The sequence below is a fragment of the Sebastes umbrosus genome, chromosome 12 (genome assembly GCF_015220745.1).
Source record: "Sebastes umbrosus isolate fSebUmb1 chromosome 12, fSebUmb1.pri, whole genome shotgun sequence".
In the NCBI taxonomy this organism is placed as follows: domain Eukaryota; kingdom Metazoa; phylum Chordata; class Actinopteri; order Perciformes; family Sebastidae; genus Sebastes; species Sebastes umbrosus.
The window spans coordinates 20,311,616-20,329,236 of NC_051280.1; the positions used below are offsets into that span (position 1 = coordinate 20,311,616).

The window sequence follows — 17,621 nt, forward strand, 5'->3', positions numbered from 1 at the left end:
ATATGCAAATAATATAAATACATGCATTTATAAAAAAAAAATGCAAGAATAGTGTAAAATAAGAATATTAGTTTAAATGTACTGTTTAAATAAAGCAGTGTTAATGCCACTAAAATATTTCACTGTTAAGTCAGTATTGCACAGTTGAAGATATAATAAATGATAGGGCTATAGCTCCTCATAGGGGTAAAAAATGATAAATATATGTTGTGTATATAAATACTGTATGTACAATCTAATGAACATGTCGTTTTCTAGACTGGACGAGGGTATATTTGATCCTAAATACAATCTACTTACTTTTTGTTGTTGACGTATGTATGACAATAAAGTAGAATAAATGAAATGCCTCTCAGTTTGAGCACTTTACAGTAAATGTTTGTCCTGGTAGTCGCAGGGAACTGACATTGGATCGTGTTCCATGACGAACACAAAACGGTGTTGCACGTCAACAGTAAGTAAGTGCAGCTGGGTTAAGTCGGCATCGATGCAGGCTCTCTGTTGGAGGGTTTTATAACCCTCTTCTTCCACTCCGCGTTTGGAATGGCAGTTCATATGGCGCACCCTTTACGCGCAATGCGTAAACGGAGTGGACGTGGGCAGGCAGATGGTGGAGGGGATGGTTTGAACGTGGGCCAGTGTTTCCAGCGAGCAGAGGCCTACAAGGTATACGATCACTGATAAACTTTGTATTAAAAGTTTGACAAGACTCACCAGTGTTTTTTCTGTGGTCGACCTCAAATATGCATGAAGAGCTTCCTGTTCAGAGAGAATCGTTTTCTACTGGTTGGACTGAGCTGGAAGAGAGACTCTTGGTTACTTCCTTGTTTGAGCTGGAAACACTTAATTCAAAGTTATGGCTCGTAGGACTCCATGCCGGTGAGTAATGTCATCAAGTTTACGCTTGTTTTAGTGTCAGTTTGATCTTCGGTGGATCAAGTTTGATCTATTGAATTACATTTGGCATATATATACAAACTTTTTCTTAACATGCAGTCAGATAGAAATAGCCCAACATGTTGTGACCGTAAACTGCATAACATCTGGTGTTTTGATCTCTTTACAGGAACAAGAATGTCCATGAAATTGTGCATCTCTCTCTTCTACAACTCAAGTTTTTTAAGGAAATTAAGAATATAGGAGAATATCTGGTGGGATCCTGTCAGCTTCTGTAACAGGCTGGAGGTTGAGTAGCACGTAAAAATTGAAAATGAGTCACGAGGCACAAGAAAACCAGGGGACGGGACTGAAAGATGTCTTCGACATACTAGTTAAAGCACCTACGCAACGACTGCTAAGCCTGACATTCCAGCTGGGTGAGTCTCCCGAAGACAACATCATCCACGCCTTGTGTCTGATTATTCTCCAGAAAGAGGAGCGAGCCCTGAACAGACTCCAGATGCTGAAGGACAACTACCTTGCTAGCCATCTGGCTGAGAAGTGGCAGATGAGCGGAGGCAAATTAGACGATTTTGCAGTTCATTGTGGTCGTTTGCAAGAGCTTACTGGGGAATCTTTGGCGGCGTTGGCTCGTATTTTCAAGGTTTTGTCAGAACAGAGGCTGTGTGATCCACATCTGAGAAATCTGGCGTATGAGAGAGCCCTTTCCGGTGACAGTCAAAAAACAAACAGTTGTGAGAATCTGGCGTATCATCAACTCAGAGAGGAAGCTAAAGTCGTCTGCGGGCCTCAGTTTGCAGAGTGCTCCTCAAAGGATCTCAAGTCGGGGTCTTACCATGATCCTCCTAGCAGCAGGCTGGATGAAGGAACTTTAAAAGTCACTCTGTCTCCGGATCAGTCAGTGAGCGCTTACAGTTTGCCCAGCCCGCTGCAGGCGACCTATTCAATGCCCTCATACCCTACTCATCTAGAGATAAGCTTACCTCCAACAGCCTCATTTCAAGGTGACAAAATAACTCCAGAAACATCAGATGAGTCCAAACTAAAGACTCTCAGTGAACCTCCTCTATCTGGTGCAAATAAACCCTCAAAGATGGATGAATCATTAGCCACAGAGGGCAGTAAGTTGGACAGTCTTATCGCTCAGAGTGAGACTCTTACTCAAACAACCAAACCAACCGCTGAACCAAACTTTGCGCTACCCACTGCAACAAACATTTTCCTACCCAAGATGCCTATCCCCAGTGAAATGCATGAAACTAAAGATGCAGAAGAGGAGGAAGAGGCCATATTTTATGCGTTTGTTATCTTCCATGCACCGGAGGATGCAGATATGGCCGAGAGTATTAGGGAGAATATGGAAAGGATCATTGGTGAGGGTGAAGGTGCAACTTTTTCTGAGGACTTTGCCGTCCCCGGAAAGGGCACCCTGAGGTGCGTAGAGGATGCCATCAACAACTCGGCCTTCACTATCCTGCTGCTTACCCGCAACTTCAACACTCAACTGCTGACGTTGAAGACGGACTCTGCTCTGATCAACTCCATAAGCAAGAAACATAAGTACAACACGGTTATCCCTCTGCTGCCGCGGGAGAACTGCATGCCCAAAGAGAACCTCCCTATGATTTTGAAGGCAATAAATCCGCTGGATGAGAACAGGAGCTTTGAGAGGAAGATACAAAGGTTTTTGTCTCCGGCGAGGATTAAAACCCAGAGGAAGATCTGGACTGCAGAGCAGACGGTGAAGATGCAGATAGAGAGACAGGAGAGACTGAAGCATGTGAACCAGCACAAAAAGCAGTTGATCCAAGAGTTCGCAACAGCACAGCGGCTGGAGAGAGAGCATGTGAGGCTTTTAGTGGCACAACAACTTCTTCTCGGCCCCAGTGTGCCACCAGAACAGCAACAACAACAACAACAACAACATCCAAATATTCACATTGAAAATGCTCAGTACATTATGATTGGTAATGATTCTCAGATGACTGTGGGTTTGGGTGCAGGTGCAGAAAGAGATGACTTAATTTACAGAGAGGAGCCTTAAAGATAAAAAAAAAAAAAAGACTTTTTCTGGAGTCGATGTATTTGTAGAAAATGAGAGAAAAAAAATCATGTTTTTTTTTTGTCTGAACACTAAAATGTCAGCGCTGTTACAATCACTGAGATATTCACACATGCAGATTGTTTCATTGTAGTTAAGCATGCTGGTGAAGGGATATTCAATAAAACTGTCAGAAGAGCAATTAAGAGCCATCTTAATGATTTCAGAGGACTCAGTGAAGAGTCTGTTGAGTTAGAGCAAGAGCTTCAGATGAATGTTTAGCAGAGGACTGCCATCTACTGACCGAATGTGTGATGTATACCTCCTGATCTCCTCTGCTGTGTGAACTCACTTTAGACACTAGAGAGCAATGTTACTCCTCACTGAAGTGCAGTGTCGTCCAGTAGCATCACTGTTCTGGTATCTGAGAGCTAAAAGAGATGAAATAAAATCTTTAATATTTTCTATTTTATTCCAAGTGTTTGTGTCAATGTGTGTGTGCAAATTTAAATCATTGTGTGAAGGCACAGTTTTGTGTAAGAGTAACTGTAAAACTGAAATGTATGTGGCGATCAGATCAAGTTTCAAGCACTTGAAACAATCTCCAAAATACGCTCATTTATATCCTTGTCTAACCTCGACTCTTATGTCATCTCATCATCCTCCTGTCTCTGAGGCAACTCTCTTAGTTACCAAGGACAACAGCAGCAAGCAGACGGTTGTTAACAAAATACTAAACATCAGTGGTTGCCAATAACTACACTAGTAAAATTAATGTGAAGATTTTAGTGATCAGCTCTGGTTCAGGCTTAATGGGACCTTCCCATGTATCCCACTATCATAGACATTTTTAGACATTAGGGCTGTCAATTGATTAAAATATTTAATTGCGATTAATCGCTTGATTGTCCGTGATTATTTGCAAATTAATTGCAAATTTTGTATCTGTTCAAAATGTTCCTTAAAGGGAGATTTGTCAAGTATTTAATACTCTTATCAACATAGGAGTGGGAAAATATGCTTGCTTTATGCAAATGTATGTATATATTTATTATTGGAAATCAATTATCAACACAACACAATGACAAATATTGTCCAGAAACCCTCACAGGTACTGCATTTAGCATAAAAAAATATGCTCAAATCATGACATGGCAACCTCAAGCACCACAGGCATCAAAGGTGTTTATAAAGTGTGCATGTCTGTAAAGGGGAGACTTGTGGGTACCCATAGAATCCATTTTCTTTCACATATCTTGAGGTCAGAGGTCAAGGGACCCCTTAGAAAATGGACATGACCGGTTTTTCCTCGCCAAAATTTAGTGTAAGTTTGGAGCGTTATTTAACCTCCTTCACGACAAGCTAATATGACATGGTTGGTAACAATGGATTCATTAGGTTTTCTAGTTTCATATGATATCAGTATCTTCACTCTAGCCCTGAAAAACTGAGCCTGCTACAACCTCCAAAAGATCAAGAGTGATGCTATAGGCCATTTCACAGTTGTAAACATAAACATTCCAACTGTGTCCTATTTTATTTCCTGTTGCAGTGTCTGTGAATGACATAAGCTGACAGGAAGTAAACATGGACCCAAGCTGTTGCCTAGTAACGCAATTCTGTTGAAATGGTCTATAATATACTGTAAGTGACGCCCAAAACATGGCTGTTGCCGTATAACCCTTTCGTGTATGTTTGTTTCCTACTCAATCTACTCCTGTAACTGCTTATTTTGCTTTTAATCATTGGAGGAAGAAGTATTCAAATCCTTAACTTAAGAAGTTGCAACACCACAATGGAAAAGTCTTGATAAACATCCTGCAGTCAAACTTTCTACACATTACTAAAATAAAATGTACTTGGTATTTAAAATGATCTACTGGCTAACATATTTTAGTGATTAGGTATTTAAGTGTATTTTAATGTTCTTGATGGTTCAGGTGAAGCCGGGTTTGACTGTCACAAAAACAAGGTGACAACCATTAGGGCATCCTATTCACTCAGGCTATCATCCTAGACTGACTTGTGTGCTCTAATTCAGCCTAAACTCAGTTTTATCTATAGGTACAGGACTATTTCAGCATGTGCACATTAGCCTACAACCCAGGAGGGGCCCAGGTTCGCATCCCTTTATCAGTTTGTCTCCTTCCCATAAGAGTCTGTACACGCCACTGATGACATCTTTAATAAGCATCTTCTTACCCTTTGTAAGACTCTAGATATTGTAAAAATGCACTGTGAAGCAAAAACAAGTTCATGTAGTTCCTAAAATATTTACAGAGGTCAAAGTAGTGGTGTACAAAATACATATCTCCCACAGATGTGTGTGTGTGTAAAAGTCTTAAGTCTTGATGTAAATAGGACATCCTGGGCTTTCCAGTGATAATTATCAAGTTGAATGTATTCTTGGTTTAATATCACGCTACAGCCATAATGTGTCATTTTTTTGTATCTTCTACATTTTTTTTTTTTTTAAAAGCCAAAATTGTAAGATTTTCTTTTACACTAAATAGGAAGGAAATCACACAAAAAAAGAAATTGGAAGACACTTTTTTTTACTCGGTTCCCAGGAAGATATATATGTAATACAAATTTAAAAAAAAAATGTAATTGCAATTTGTCTGCTCTGCCTTCTAGTAGCCTATAATCAAATTAATGAATTAATTAAAATAAGTAAATACGTTTTTTTTTGGAAAAAAATGTATCCACGACTTTTTTTCTTTTAAAATGTTCAGCTATTATGAGCATCTGTAAATCTGCCAATATTTTGACAGATATATATTTTTAGAATTATTAATATAAATAAATTATAAATATTATAAATATGTTTTAGAATATTAATATATATGTATTAATATATATATAAAATATATTAATATATATATATAACATATATTAATATATATATATATAAAATATATTAATATATATATATATATATTATTTTTTTTTGTTTTTTGTCTTCATTATTTCTCCGTTGAAAAACATGTGGTATTGAGTCAGAAACCCTGGTGCCAGTGAGCTCCACCTTGGTTAGTGTTACATTGTGGTGACTCCTGTCAGGACTGAATAGACTGGGTGGGTGGATCGCGCCTGCGCAGTGCGCGCTATCCTCCTATCAGTGCCGCAGGAAAAAGCGCAGAGAAGACTCGAGACAGGGAGAGAGAGAGAGAGAGAGGAAAACAGTTAGAGAAAAGAGAGAAAGAAGAACAACATGGACACAATCTTCAGTTAACGTGCGTAAACGGTCCGCTGGTGTCGGACTGTGGTTCTTCCTCCTCCTCCTCCTCCTCCTCCTCCTCACAGCTGCTCCGTTATGTCGGAGAGGAGAATAATGTCTGGGAATATGGAGGAAATCTAAAGAGCTGCTGAACTGCGCGGTGCTTGTTTAAGGGGAAAGCTGAGAGGATGGTGCTGCTGTAGCTCTGTGGTATATATCCAACCCAGTCGTGCTCTCTCTCTCTCTCCAACAAACCAAGGCCAAAGTTTTTTTGTTTTTTTTTCCAGGGGAAGAAGAAGGGGAAATTTTTGCTGCATTGAATTCCTCTGGACGGGATGTCATCATCTGCAGTCAGGAGGAGTTCCTCTGGCTGACTGAATCCTCCTCCAGCTGCAGTGTACAACAGAGGAAGATGATGGGAGATGCGGCAGACGACAGAGGGATGAGAAGGACCTTCATCGTACCGACCATCAAGAGCTTCGACCACTACGACTTCACCAGGGCCAAGATCTCCTGCAGCCTGACGTGGCTGGTGGCCAAGGCTTTTGGCTCGGGTAGGTGGTGGCGCCTCTTAATCATCTCCATCTCTGGATTAAATCAGTAGAAAAACATTGTTAAGATTATCATCTAACGTGTATTAATGTGGACTGATGTGGTGTTGGACCAGGGGGACTATTCAGTAAACAACAGCGTGTAATCAGACAAACCCAATTAAACTTTCACTGTTATTATAAATAGAAGTATTTCCTCTCTTCTATTCTGTGAAATAGCAGCAATAGAAAGTCCTATTTATCCATGTAGAGTCATATCAAACTGATGTAGTATTCTAGGTTGTATTTTTGTTTGCATTGTTTTCCATATAACAATCTCTACCTGGAGGTCATAGGTCATGTCACCGCTGTCATTGATCTAACCTGTTGCCTGCCTATACTGCTAATTATTCCTCCTCGCTGCAGACCTGAGGCTAAACCTATTATGTAACACTACAGATCTTTACTGTTTGCTGCTGGCTGATCAACAGATGCAAAGGACTCGACTCTGTCTGTGTTGTAACTTGAGTCAAAGATGTCAGAAAATTCAATGCAATTGAATGTTTATGCACACAAACATTCATTCACACCCATAAAAACAATCTAAAAAAGCCTAAATATTATATTGCAAGAACTGAACAACAGCGTCTAAAGCCAAAAAGATACATCATGTCAACAAGTGCAGAAAAGTGCAAATGTCACTCTATATGTACACACAGTAAACAGACTTGTACTCGGGCTGTTTATAATTTTTCTGGAATAAAACCACTTGTATTGTTTTTTTTGCAGCCAATCTGCTCTAAAATATCTAATCAAGATGTTGATCAATGGTCTAAAATGTCTTGTTTTGTCCAACCAACAGTCCAAAACCTAAAGATAATCACTCTATTATCACATTATATAAAGGAAAAGCAGCAAAGCCTCACAATAGATAAGTTGTAAACAGGGAATGTTTGGCATATTTGCTGGAAAAATGACTGAAACGGTTAATCTTTTGCTCTATAAAATGTCAGAATATAGTGAATAATGCCCAAATGTCTTGTTTTGTCTGACCAGAAGTCCAAAAAACCAAAGATATTCTGTTTAGTATCACATAATATGAGGAAAAGCAGCAAAGCCTCACAATAGAGAAGCTGTAAACAGGGAATGTTTGGCACATTTGCTTGAAAAATGAGTGAAACGGTTTCTTTTTACTCTATTAAATGTCAGAATATAGTAAATAATGCCCATCACATGTTCCTAAGGCTCAAGGTGATGTCTTAAAATGTCTTGTTTTGTCCAACCAACAGTCCAAAACCTAAAGATATTCACATTATTATCACATAAGATGAGGAAAAGCTGCAAAGAGAAGCTGTAAACAAGGAATGTTTGGCATATTTGCTTGAAAAATGACTGAAACAGTTAATCTTTTGCTGGTGACGTCTTAACGGTCTTGTTTTGTCTGACCAGAAGTCCAAAAACCCAAAGATATTCTTTTTACTATCACATAAAAGAAAGAAAAACAGCAAATAGGATGAGCTGGACTTAATCGATTATCAAAAAAGTTGCCAGTTAAGATTCTGTTTGATCAACTAATTGATTAATTGACTAATTGTTTCATCTCTACTAAAGTTTTTTCCTTTCGAAGCACACAACAGTTTACAGGCAGTTACGTTTTGCTTTTCTTCACAGCAATACTGGTGATGTTTCCATATGGATATGTGTGTCAGTAATTATTCCTCAAACGTGACTACATGTATCCAAGCTCCGTCCTCAGTGTGGTCTGGCGGCCTCCCCTCATAAAGACAGAGTAATTCAAACCCAGACGTTTACTCCAGCTCCTAATGAATGCTTTTAGCGGCTGCTCCTCAGTGTACAGTACTCACACAGACAGACAAACCTAGAGAGAGACAGACGTCTGAATCACACACATCGATCCAACAGTGATTGCCAGATAGAGCTGCACATGACTCACTTATTCTACTCTTAATGTTGGGGAGACAAACAAGGTAGAGGACAGTTCAGAATGAAGACCGGCGGCTGTTAGCATACTGCTGCCGCCTTGTTTTTATTCCCATCCCTTGTGGTGACACAGTTTCAACTCCCAACGCCGCCGAGCACTGTGGCCCACTTCATGTAACCAGTCCTCCTCAGAGCTTTGTTTGGCCTAGTTTGGATGGATGGTTTGAATCTGGTGGCGCTCAGATGTAACAACTCTCTCCTCAGCTGAAAGTTTGTGCTGAAACTTCATAGAGATGGATTTGAATAAGCAACATTGTGCTGACCACGTACAGTATATGCATTGTGTGCAGCAGAAAGCAAGGAAGTAAAAAATATGCATATGGCACTTTTTAAAACAAAGTGATTGACAGTAAGAAGACGGGAGGGAAGAGAAAAGAAAAGCACAATTACGTGCACATCCCCCAAAGTAAAAATCAAAAGAAAGCAAATGGCTTTTAAGATGGTGTGATAGTAATGAGGCAAACACATTAGTGCATGTGGAGGTTCGTGAGTGGGCGTGTAATGAATGTCAGATCACAGCTTTACTGTGTCCACACTTTTGTCCTGCTGTGTCTCCATGTTGGCCACAGATGAGCAACAAAGGTCGTCTCAGATTTTAACAAGTGCGTAAAGTGCTAGCCCTCAACTATTGTTAAAGATCTCCACCAAGGCATTTAAAACTACTCTGTCATTATTTGAGCCTGATTTTCCCACAAAAAGTTCAATTAACGTGTTAAACATTGTTAGAATTACATCTACTCCCTCTCTCTCGTATTGAAAAATCCAGAATCAAATCAAAAGTTTTTCCTGCGGGACACAAAATGCCTCCTACTTTACTGAAAAGCACATTCTCAGTGTGAGTGTGAAAACACTTTTCTAGTTTTAAACTCTGCACGTGCATCATTCTGCACGTTGAAGCTCCAAACGTCTAAGTGAAGTAACACGTGTGTGTGTGAGTGGAGGAGAGCTTTAAGAATCGATGCATGAACAGCATTGATTTTTTGGTCTCTTGGGACTAATGTAGCTGGTGGTTACTGGTCACTCACTGTCTGGCATTTGTTTGCCTCAGTGTTGGTTCAACGTAACTACACTCAACATCAATATGCGGTTATAATTTGAATATCTAATCAAATCTGAATGGTGAGTTTACACCAAAGTGTGACATCAAATTCTCAGCTGCAGCACAGATACTGCAGTGATTCTGGCTGGACTCACGCAGGTCACAGCAGTAATGTAAACCACAGGTCGCTAACACTAACCTTTATTCAGCTCATTCAGAAGAGGCCGTTCTTCTTCAACTCCATCACTTAAAACAATGAAAAAAATTACCACATAGAGTATTAAAAAAAGTATTCTCTGCAGCCATGCTGGAATGAATACTGCTTTTCTTCTAAAGCTATGAAGGAACTGATCAGTGAAATCAGATGGTGTAGTGAATGGCTTGAATGAAAACATGCATACTCTTTCAGGCTTTGATCAACTGACAGCTGTGCAGTGATGTTCATGAGTTTGTGCTCCGTGTTTCATATGTTGCATTACTTTGAAATGAGAAGCCAGCTCATGCTTACAGTACATAGCACGTATGTGTATAGGAAAATAAATATTGGATACCCAGTACATGAATACATTTGCCACCAACCATCATGCAGCAAATTGTTATGAGAGATCTGAGAGATTTGTAACCTACGTTGGCATCCATCCTGTAGCTCAGATGGTAGAAAGGGTCCTGTATAGAAGGTAACGCGTAAATTGCAAAACTCTTACAAGATGGTTAAAGTTAGGCATTGACCTTGAATAGTTAAGGTCAGGATAGGTCATCAGGCAGCGAGTCTTGCGAGAGTTTTCGCAAGTTTTCTCAATTTGCGGGATACCTTCTAGACATGACCGGTAGAAAGGGTTGGTTCACTCTCACCACTCTCATAGAGTCGCTTTTAGTCGCAGCAGTTTTCAGCTAAATTTTTTTTTTAAATCAACTATACGCTACCTGCCCAGTACCAAATGACAGCTAGACATGGTTCACAACTAGCTGGTGAACCTAGTGGAGCATTTAGCAGCTAAAGAGCCAGATATTTCACCCAAGTAGCCAAATAATCTGTTGGTTTGGAGTATATATTTTTTTATTATTATCTTGTCCAGTGTTTCCAAAACTTCTTTTCTGGGGACCCACTTTTTAAAAATGACAAACCATCGCGACCCAATTCACAATAATCCTTATCTATACATCTTGAGAAGAGCGGATTTGCGTGTAAATGAACGTCCCTGACCTTTTTTTACCTCCATTTCTGAATCACCTCATATAGTCTTGAATAGATAAACCAGCCATTTCGAAGAGATATATGTCACAACTTTGTTTTATGCATATACACATGTGTGCTAACACAACGTACTAACAGCAATATAAGACAAAACTAATGCACTATTAATCTAAACTCTGTAAAAAAAAAAATTAGAAATCATTACCAGCTGGCAGCCCAGATCACTAACTGAGTTTTTAACAGAGCGCAGTTAGCCAGCAGAGATAAACAGTGCTGACCGTGATGTTGTGTATGCTGAGCTGTGATGATCCCGGGGGTCTCCAGGGGAGCAGTCTTCTCCGTGCCTGGACTTCCTGTGGCAGCTACTTCCTGTCTGTTTCCTCTTTGATGGCCAACACAAAGGAGAGGGTTTTCACTTGACGAGGCACATTTTCATGAACTCTAGAAAAGCTTGCTCTCTGTTCTATTGTGGCCTGCTGTTCTTCTATTGTTTTGTAAAAGGATTTTATTAATCTGGAATCTTAAAGGTCATCTGATTAAACACGTAAAGCGTGCCATTATCTGAAAAGAAAGCTCGTCTGAATAGGGATTTCTCTTCAAAGAGTGTACTGCAACTAACCATTTCTATCAAAAGAACCATAATTACATCACACAAATGTTTCTTTAGTTCCCAAATTTGTATTCTCAGAGGCTTCTTTAAATACAGATCCATTAATCATCTTCATAGACATTCAGAGAAAAGTAGGATTGATTTAGTAGTTTAGTAGTTGTGACTCACTAGACACAGGAGGGCTTGTTATAAAGTAGATGTTGATGTGGTTTAAACGTCAGCCTGTAGCTTTAAATATCTCTTTTCATCACCCGGTGCTGGGAGGGCTGCACCAACCACAGCCACTGGAAAAACTGCAGAGGTTTGATCACAAGCTTAATGGATTTTGTGCTTTAAATATTTCAGTTTATTGTGTTGTTTTGTTGAGCTCTTTTGCCTCCACAGTGTTGTTGTTATTTCTGAGGATTAAAGAGCAGAAAGCTGCACCTTTAAGACAGATTCCTTTACTGTCCTTTGTTTCCTCCAGTGTGATTCAGACGCAGGCAGAGAGGAAATGACCCCACACACCAGGAATACACGAGCACACACACATGCACACATTCCTATACAAGAGTCTAGTCTGACTAAAGTGACACACAGGGGATAGAGGTGCATAGATAGAGTGTATATGTAATTCAATGACAGATTGATGACTAGTATAGTATAGCTTTGAGTCACAACATGTGGTTAACAACAACAAAGTATGTCCTGGAAGTGTAGCTGTGTGTGTGTGTGTGTGTGTGTGTGTGTGTGTGTATGTGTGTGTGTGTTCAGCTATTTTCTTCAAATCAGATTTACTGAATGAGGTAACAGGATTAGAGGGTACTCCATGCTTTGTAACATACACTCCCGTCTACACACATACTTGACACACACACACACACACACACACTGTGGCTTTGTGCTCACAAGATGTCCTGTGTGGATCTCCAGTGAGATAAGCACCAACAAATACACACATGACATTGGCGTGCTTCTTATTGTGATAGTGAAAACGCTCTTTCTGCCTGCTTCACCTCTAACTGAACTCACTTCCTTCTACGTTATATACTTTTCAGTGATGATGTTCAGGAGGTTTTGTGGTGGACATCATCTTTTCTGTGTGTGTGATTGTGTGTGTGCAACAAGCTTTGAGCTGGTTGTGAACACGAAGGCGAGGCTCTGAGCTACAATGTACAGGAGGGGTGCCATAGCAACAACAACAAAGGCAGTAAAAGAAAGAATAATAGTTTTTTTATTGCCTGCATGCATGCAGTGTTTGCTTCTCTGGAGATGCATTGATCAATATCAGCTCTAACCCATATACTCTGTGTCTTCCTCTCTGCTCAGATGCGGTACCAGAGGAGCTGGTGGAGCCTCTATACAGGGACCAGTACAACCAGGAGCACCTGAAGCCTCCGGTGGCCTGCCTGCTCCAGTCCGCTGAGCTCTACTGCCGGGCGGGAAGCCTGATCCTCCGCAGCGATGCTGTCAAACCTTTACTGGGACACAACGCCGTCATCCAGGCCCTGGCTCAGAAAGGCCTGTACGTCACCGACCAGGACCGACTGGTCACCGAGAGAGACCTGACCAGCACGCCTATACACATGGTGAGTGGGGATGATTGAAAACATCCTGCTGATTTGACATTTTACAGTCTAATTTAGGTTTTTGCATGTTTTTTTCCTGTACTGCATATAGATGGACATTCTCACACTCACACTTAAAAATGAATTTAGTAACCATGGTGATGCGATGTGTGAAATGGGATCACTGGATTTAGATCTCAATCTGTTCAACTGCAAATTCATACATATGCTCACACACATGTAAGTGCATAAGTATATAAACCAGGACTACAACTAGGTCTGTCAAATAATCGATTAGGTGATTTAAACGATAATAATCACATAAAAGCACCACTTTAAATCTTGTGTTTACCAGAGATGTGCTCATAAATTTCTTGGAAATAAGTCATTCAGCATAAAAAATGACTAATCGACTAAAGAAATCTCAGTCGACTAAGACCAAAACGACTGATTAGTCGACTAATAACCCAAACATATAACCTTTACAACGATATAAAAGCAGCACATGGACACATTTGAGAAGCTTGAAGCAGCAGATGCTTGATAAATAACAGTGGGTGTAACTGTGTGCTTTGCCGTGTCTCAGTGAGTTATATGATAGTGTGTTTGCGTGGACGGCTCCATGTGTCCGACTGTTAGAGTCCATCCTCCCAAGATCTGTCCTGTTGAGAGAAAAACAACCGCTAATGACGGGTTTCCTATAGCAACCCATTACTCACTGTTGGGTCTCTGTGTGTCATTAGACAGCTCCGGGCGAACATGATGCCTTAGAGGTATTCTAGTAGTATGCTGTCAGTACAGTATGCAGCACTGGAGGGAAGAACATAATAACATAATTATTGATTGATCTTAATCTGAAAATTCATTATTTTTTGTGTTGGGGATTATAGTTTAGTCTAGATATATTTGAGTATCAGAAAATAGAGACAAATGCCAAATAAATGTATTAATATTGCTAATTTTTTCCGACCAACAGTCCAAAACTCAAAGATATTCAATTTACAATAATATTGAACAGAGACAAGCAGAAAATCCTCCCATCTGAGAGGCTACAACGAGCTAATTTGGAGCATTTTTGCTTGAGAAATGACTCAAGTAAGGCTGCAACTAACGTTTATTTTCATTGTTGATTAATCTGTTGATTATTTTCTCGATTAATTGATTAGTTGTTTGGTCTATAAGATGGTGAAAAATGTTGATCAGTGTTTCCCAAAGCCCAAGATGACGTCCTCAAATGTCTTGTTTTGTCCAGAACTCAAAGATATTCAGTTTACTGTCATAGAGGAGTAAAGAAACCAGAAAATATTCACATTTAAGAAGCTGGAATCAGAGATTTTGACTTTTTTTTTTTTTAAATGACTCAAACCGATTATCAAAACAGTTGGCGATTCATTTAATAGTTGACAACTAATCCATTAATGCAGCTCTAGACTCAAGCAATTATCATAACTGTCCATAATTTCCCGATGGCTGACTGATCGATTGATTAGCTCATTGTTGAACATAATACCGCCACCTTTTACTGCACTGTGAGAAGGATGGATTCGATTCTGAGCCCCAGAAGAGTTCATTTACGGTGTTTTAGTCTAAGAAGGGAGAGTCTGTGGCAGCAGATCCAGACACACTGTTAGCACACGCATGGCTGGAGACCGTCAGGGGCACTTCTGCTGACGCTAAAAGGTGTCTGCATTGCAGTGCACCCTCTCTCCTCCCTCCCTCCCTCCCTCTCGTGCGCTCTGTCTCCCTGTCTGTCTTACTGTGTCTTTCCTCAACTCTGTTTGCCACATCTGTCATGGTCTCTTTTTTTTATCCTTTCCTACCTCTGTCTCATCCGAACTCTTATCTCTGTGGATTAAATGAGGCCGGGATGTTGTTATCTCCTGAATATTTAACTGTAGCTTTATCATATTTCACATGTTTCTCTTTCTCAGGCTGTACCGAGTTTCATTTCATTTGCCCGTTGCTTGTGCTCGAGAGGATAATTCAAAGTCACTAGTCAAGGGCGTTTTTATGGTTGATTGTTCTCACTACGTCACTCATTGACTGAGGATGTCATGAAGGTGGGAATGATGAGTGCGGCACTTAATGATCCCATGTTCTTTCTCACCTATAAAAGTGCATATAGATCTCTCTCTGCGTCTCTCTGGTTCTGTGTGATTTAGTGGCAGTGTTAAGTAGACAAATGGAGCCCGAAGCCCATCGTCTCCCTACGACTATTGACCTTCATTTGTGTAGCACACATTAACCTGTCCATCCTCATTTTAGCTCTGTGCCCTTCTGAATTCATTAGATTGGTTCTGCTGCACAAGAGCTGCCTGTGTGTGTTATTTGCGGAGTCAGCAGGATCATTTCAGTCACGCTCAAGTCGAGGCTTTTCATTTTGGGTTATGGTATATCTGCGGTGAAAATGATGACCTCATGGTTTTCCAAATACTGTGCAACAGAAGAATAACTCGTGTCAAGGAGGAGGAGGAGGAGGAGGAGGAGCGAAACAGTCTGTCAGAGGGCGAATGGATATATAGAGATAAGGAGGGAACGGGGAGGAAGATGGAGTTTAGGGGGGGCTGCCATTTGGCTGTAATCCAGAAGGAAGCAGGAAATTAGAGCAAGAGAACGGAGGAAAGGGTGGATGTGGAAGTCTACAGGAGGACGATTGGAAAAGGGGTAGATGGGGATAGGCGGGAAGGAAAGATAGAGGAGAGGGAAGGTATTGCCTTTTTGGCGAGCGGGACGACGTGTGTGCCAGAAAACGAGTGGAAAAGGCCCTCTGTTAATATGACCATCTGGAAAGAGGGGAAAGGAGGGGACGAAAAGGGAGACGAAGAGCGGAGTGCAGGGAGTGGAGAGGAGGAAGACGTGATGTACACTACTGCAGCACTGTGGAGGGTGGGGTCTCACAGTGAGTCAAAGCATGTCTGGTGCACAAATGAGAGCCCCCCCCCTCCCACAATACACACACACACATGCACACACACCTCCAAAGAGCTGTCAGACCTCCTGCAGTGTACACAAGACCTGTGTGTCCTTTTCTAGCTTTACTTTCTCACTTTTTTCTCTGTCTCGCACATGCATGCCCTCCAAGTGTTAAAATACTAAGACGAAGAAAGTGACGGAGACGAGGGAGCCGTAGCGGTAATTGAATTTTCCTGCAGAGGGGCGTGTACCCTCCGACTAAAAGCCTCCTGCCGAACAGCGCTGAGAGATTGGGAGGATTTTATGGACGTGTGTGTGAGAAAGATAGCGATAGCGGTGATTATTTTTAGGGGACAAACAGTTAATCTCAACATCTCAACAGAGCCAGACATGTAGGTGTAAAGTTGTACAATAAAAACACTGGTGTTGCTCAGATCGTAGGTCATTTCTCAGTGTGTACCTGCACTGAACGGACACTTGTGATGTTTGTGGAGGAAGAGGTTACTTTCATTATCTGTTTGCTCAGCTGTACTGTGCTTTCCTATAGATGCCTTTGATCAAGGGCACACACACACACACACACACACACACACTCTCATGCAGCCATACAACAGTAGTGATGAATACTGATGCTCCCGTTAGAGAGCGTGCATGTGAGCACTGCAGCTCTTTACAGCTCTTTATGACCAGCATCTGCCATTTCTACAGCCTTATAAGGCGTGTCTGTCACCATGAGGGGTTTAGACTTGCTTCTGTGCTCACACACACACACACACGCACACACGCGCACACACACACACACACCCCAAAGGTCTTTGTGAAGGGATACGAGACAGCACATGGTTTTTAAATCCGTCTGGTAGTGTCAACAGTAGTGATTTTTTGTCTTTGGATATGAGAACAGTCTGCAGATTTGTAAGCAGTGACTCCATATAACCTGTCTGTCTGTCTCTCGTGCACACTCACATACTATATGTACATATCACACACACACACACACATACAGTATATACTGTACATACACACGGGCATGTTAGATCTGAATACAATGTCCTATTAGAAACAGGGAGAAAACAGCGACACAGACAAACCATTACAACAGTGAGGAACAATAACCTGATAAAAAAAAAAGAAATAGCATCCAAGTTTCAGTCCTCTGACCTTTGTCAAGAAATTTAGATAATGATAATATAATTAATAATGGTAGCAATAACAAAATTATTTTCACTTAGGGACTGTATGAAAATGATTTGGGTCTGGAGAGGTGTTGAACGTCATGTGCCATTTTTAAAAAGTGTTATTAAAGGAATAGTCTCACATTTTGGGGAAATGCACACACAGTGAGACTAGAAGATTGATGCCACTCATGTCTCTGTTTTAATTATGGAGCTAGCTTAGCTTAGCAAAAAAATGTAAATAGGGGGAAACAGCTAGCCTGGCACTATCCAAAGTTTAAAACTCTACCTACTAGCACCTTTAAAGGCCTTTACACACCTAGGGTGTGACGAATACACGACCCGAAAATGCAAAATACTCGCCTGTGAATATTATATGTCTAGGGCTTTTATTGTGAAAGGTAAGAACGGAAGGGGTGTGTCTGGTCTGCGCTGCCTTTGTCAAGGTTG

The 17,621-nt window shown here is 40.8% G+C and overlaps 2 protein-coding genes across 3 annotated transcripts in view; both read left to right on the forward strand.

Moving 5' to 3' along the window:
* The first annotated feature begins 439 nt into the window (after nucleotides 1–439).
* On the forward strand, nucleotides 440–3,413 carry ticam1 (toll-like receptor adaptor molecule 1). Its single transcript, XM_037788265.1, has 3 exons — nucleotides 440–666; nucleotides 754–879; nucleotides 1,067–3,413. The coding sequence occupies exon 3, from the start codon at nucleotides 1,211–1,213 to the stop codon at nucleotides 2,942–2,944; it is 1,734 nt and encodes a 577-aa protein (XP_037644193.1). The 5' UTR covers nucleotides 440–666; nucleotides 754–879; nucleotides 1,067–1,210; the 3' UTR covers nucleotides 2,945–3,413.
* Nucleotides 3,414–6,065: 2,652 nt separating this feature from the next.
* camsap2b (calmodulin regulated spectrin-associated protein family, member 2b) overlaps nucleotides 6,066–17,621 on the forward strand; it is a 36,835-nt gene continuing 25,279 nt past the window's right edge. Inside the window, exons 1-2 of one of the 2 annotated variants that reach the window (XM_037788255.1) lie at nucleotides 6,066–6,715; nucleotides 12,845–13,104. In XM_037788255.1, coding sequence (XP_037644183.1) covers nucleotides 6,574–6,715; nucleotides 12,845–13,104 — 402 coding nt within the window. In that variant the 5' untranslated portion in view covers nucleotides 6,066–6,573. The remainder of the gene's footprint in view (nucleotides 6,716–12,844; nucleotides 13,105–17,621) is intronic. The other variant, XM_037788256.1, reaches the window with a different exon arrangement.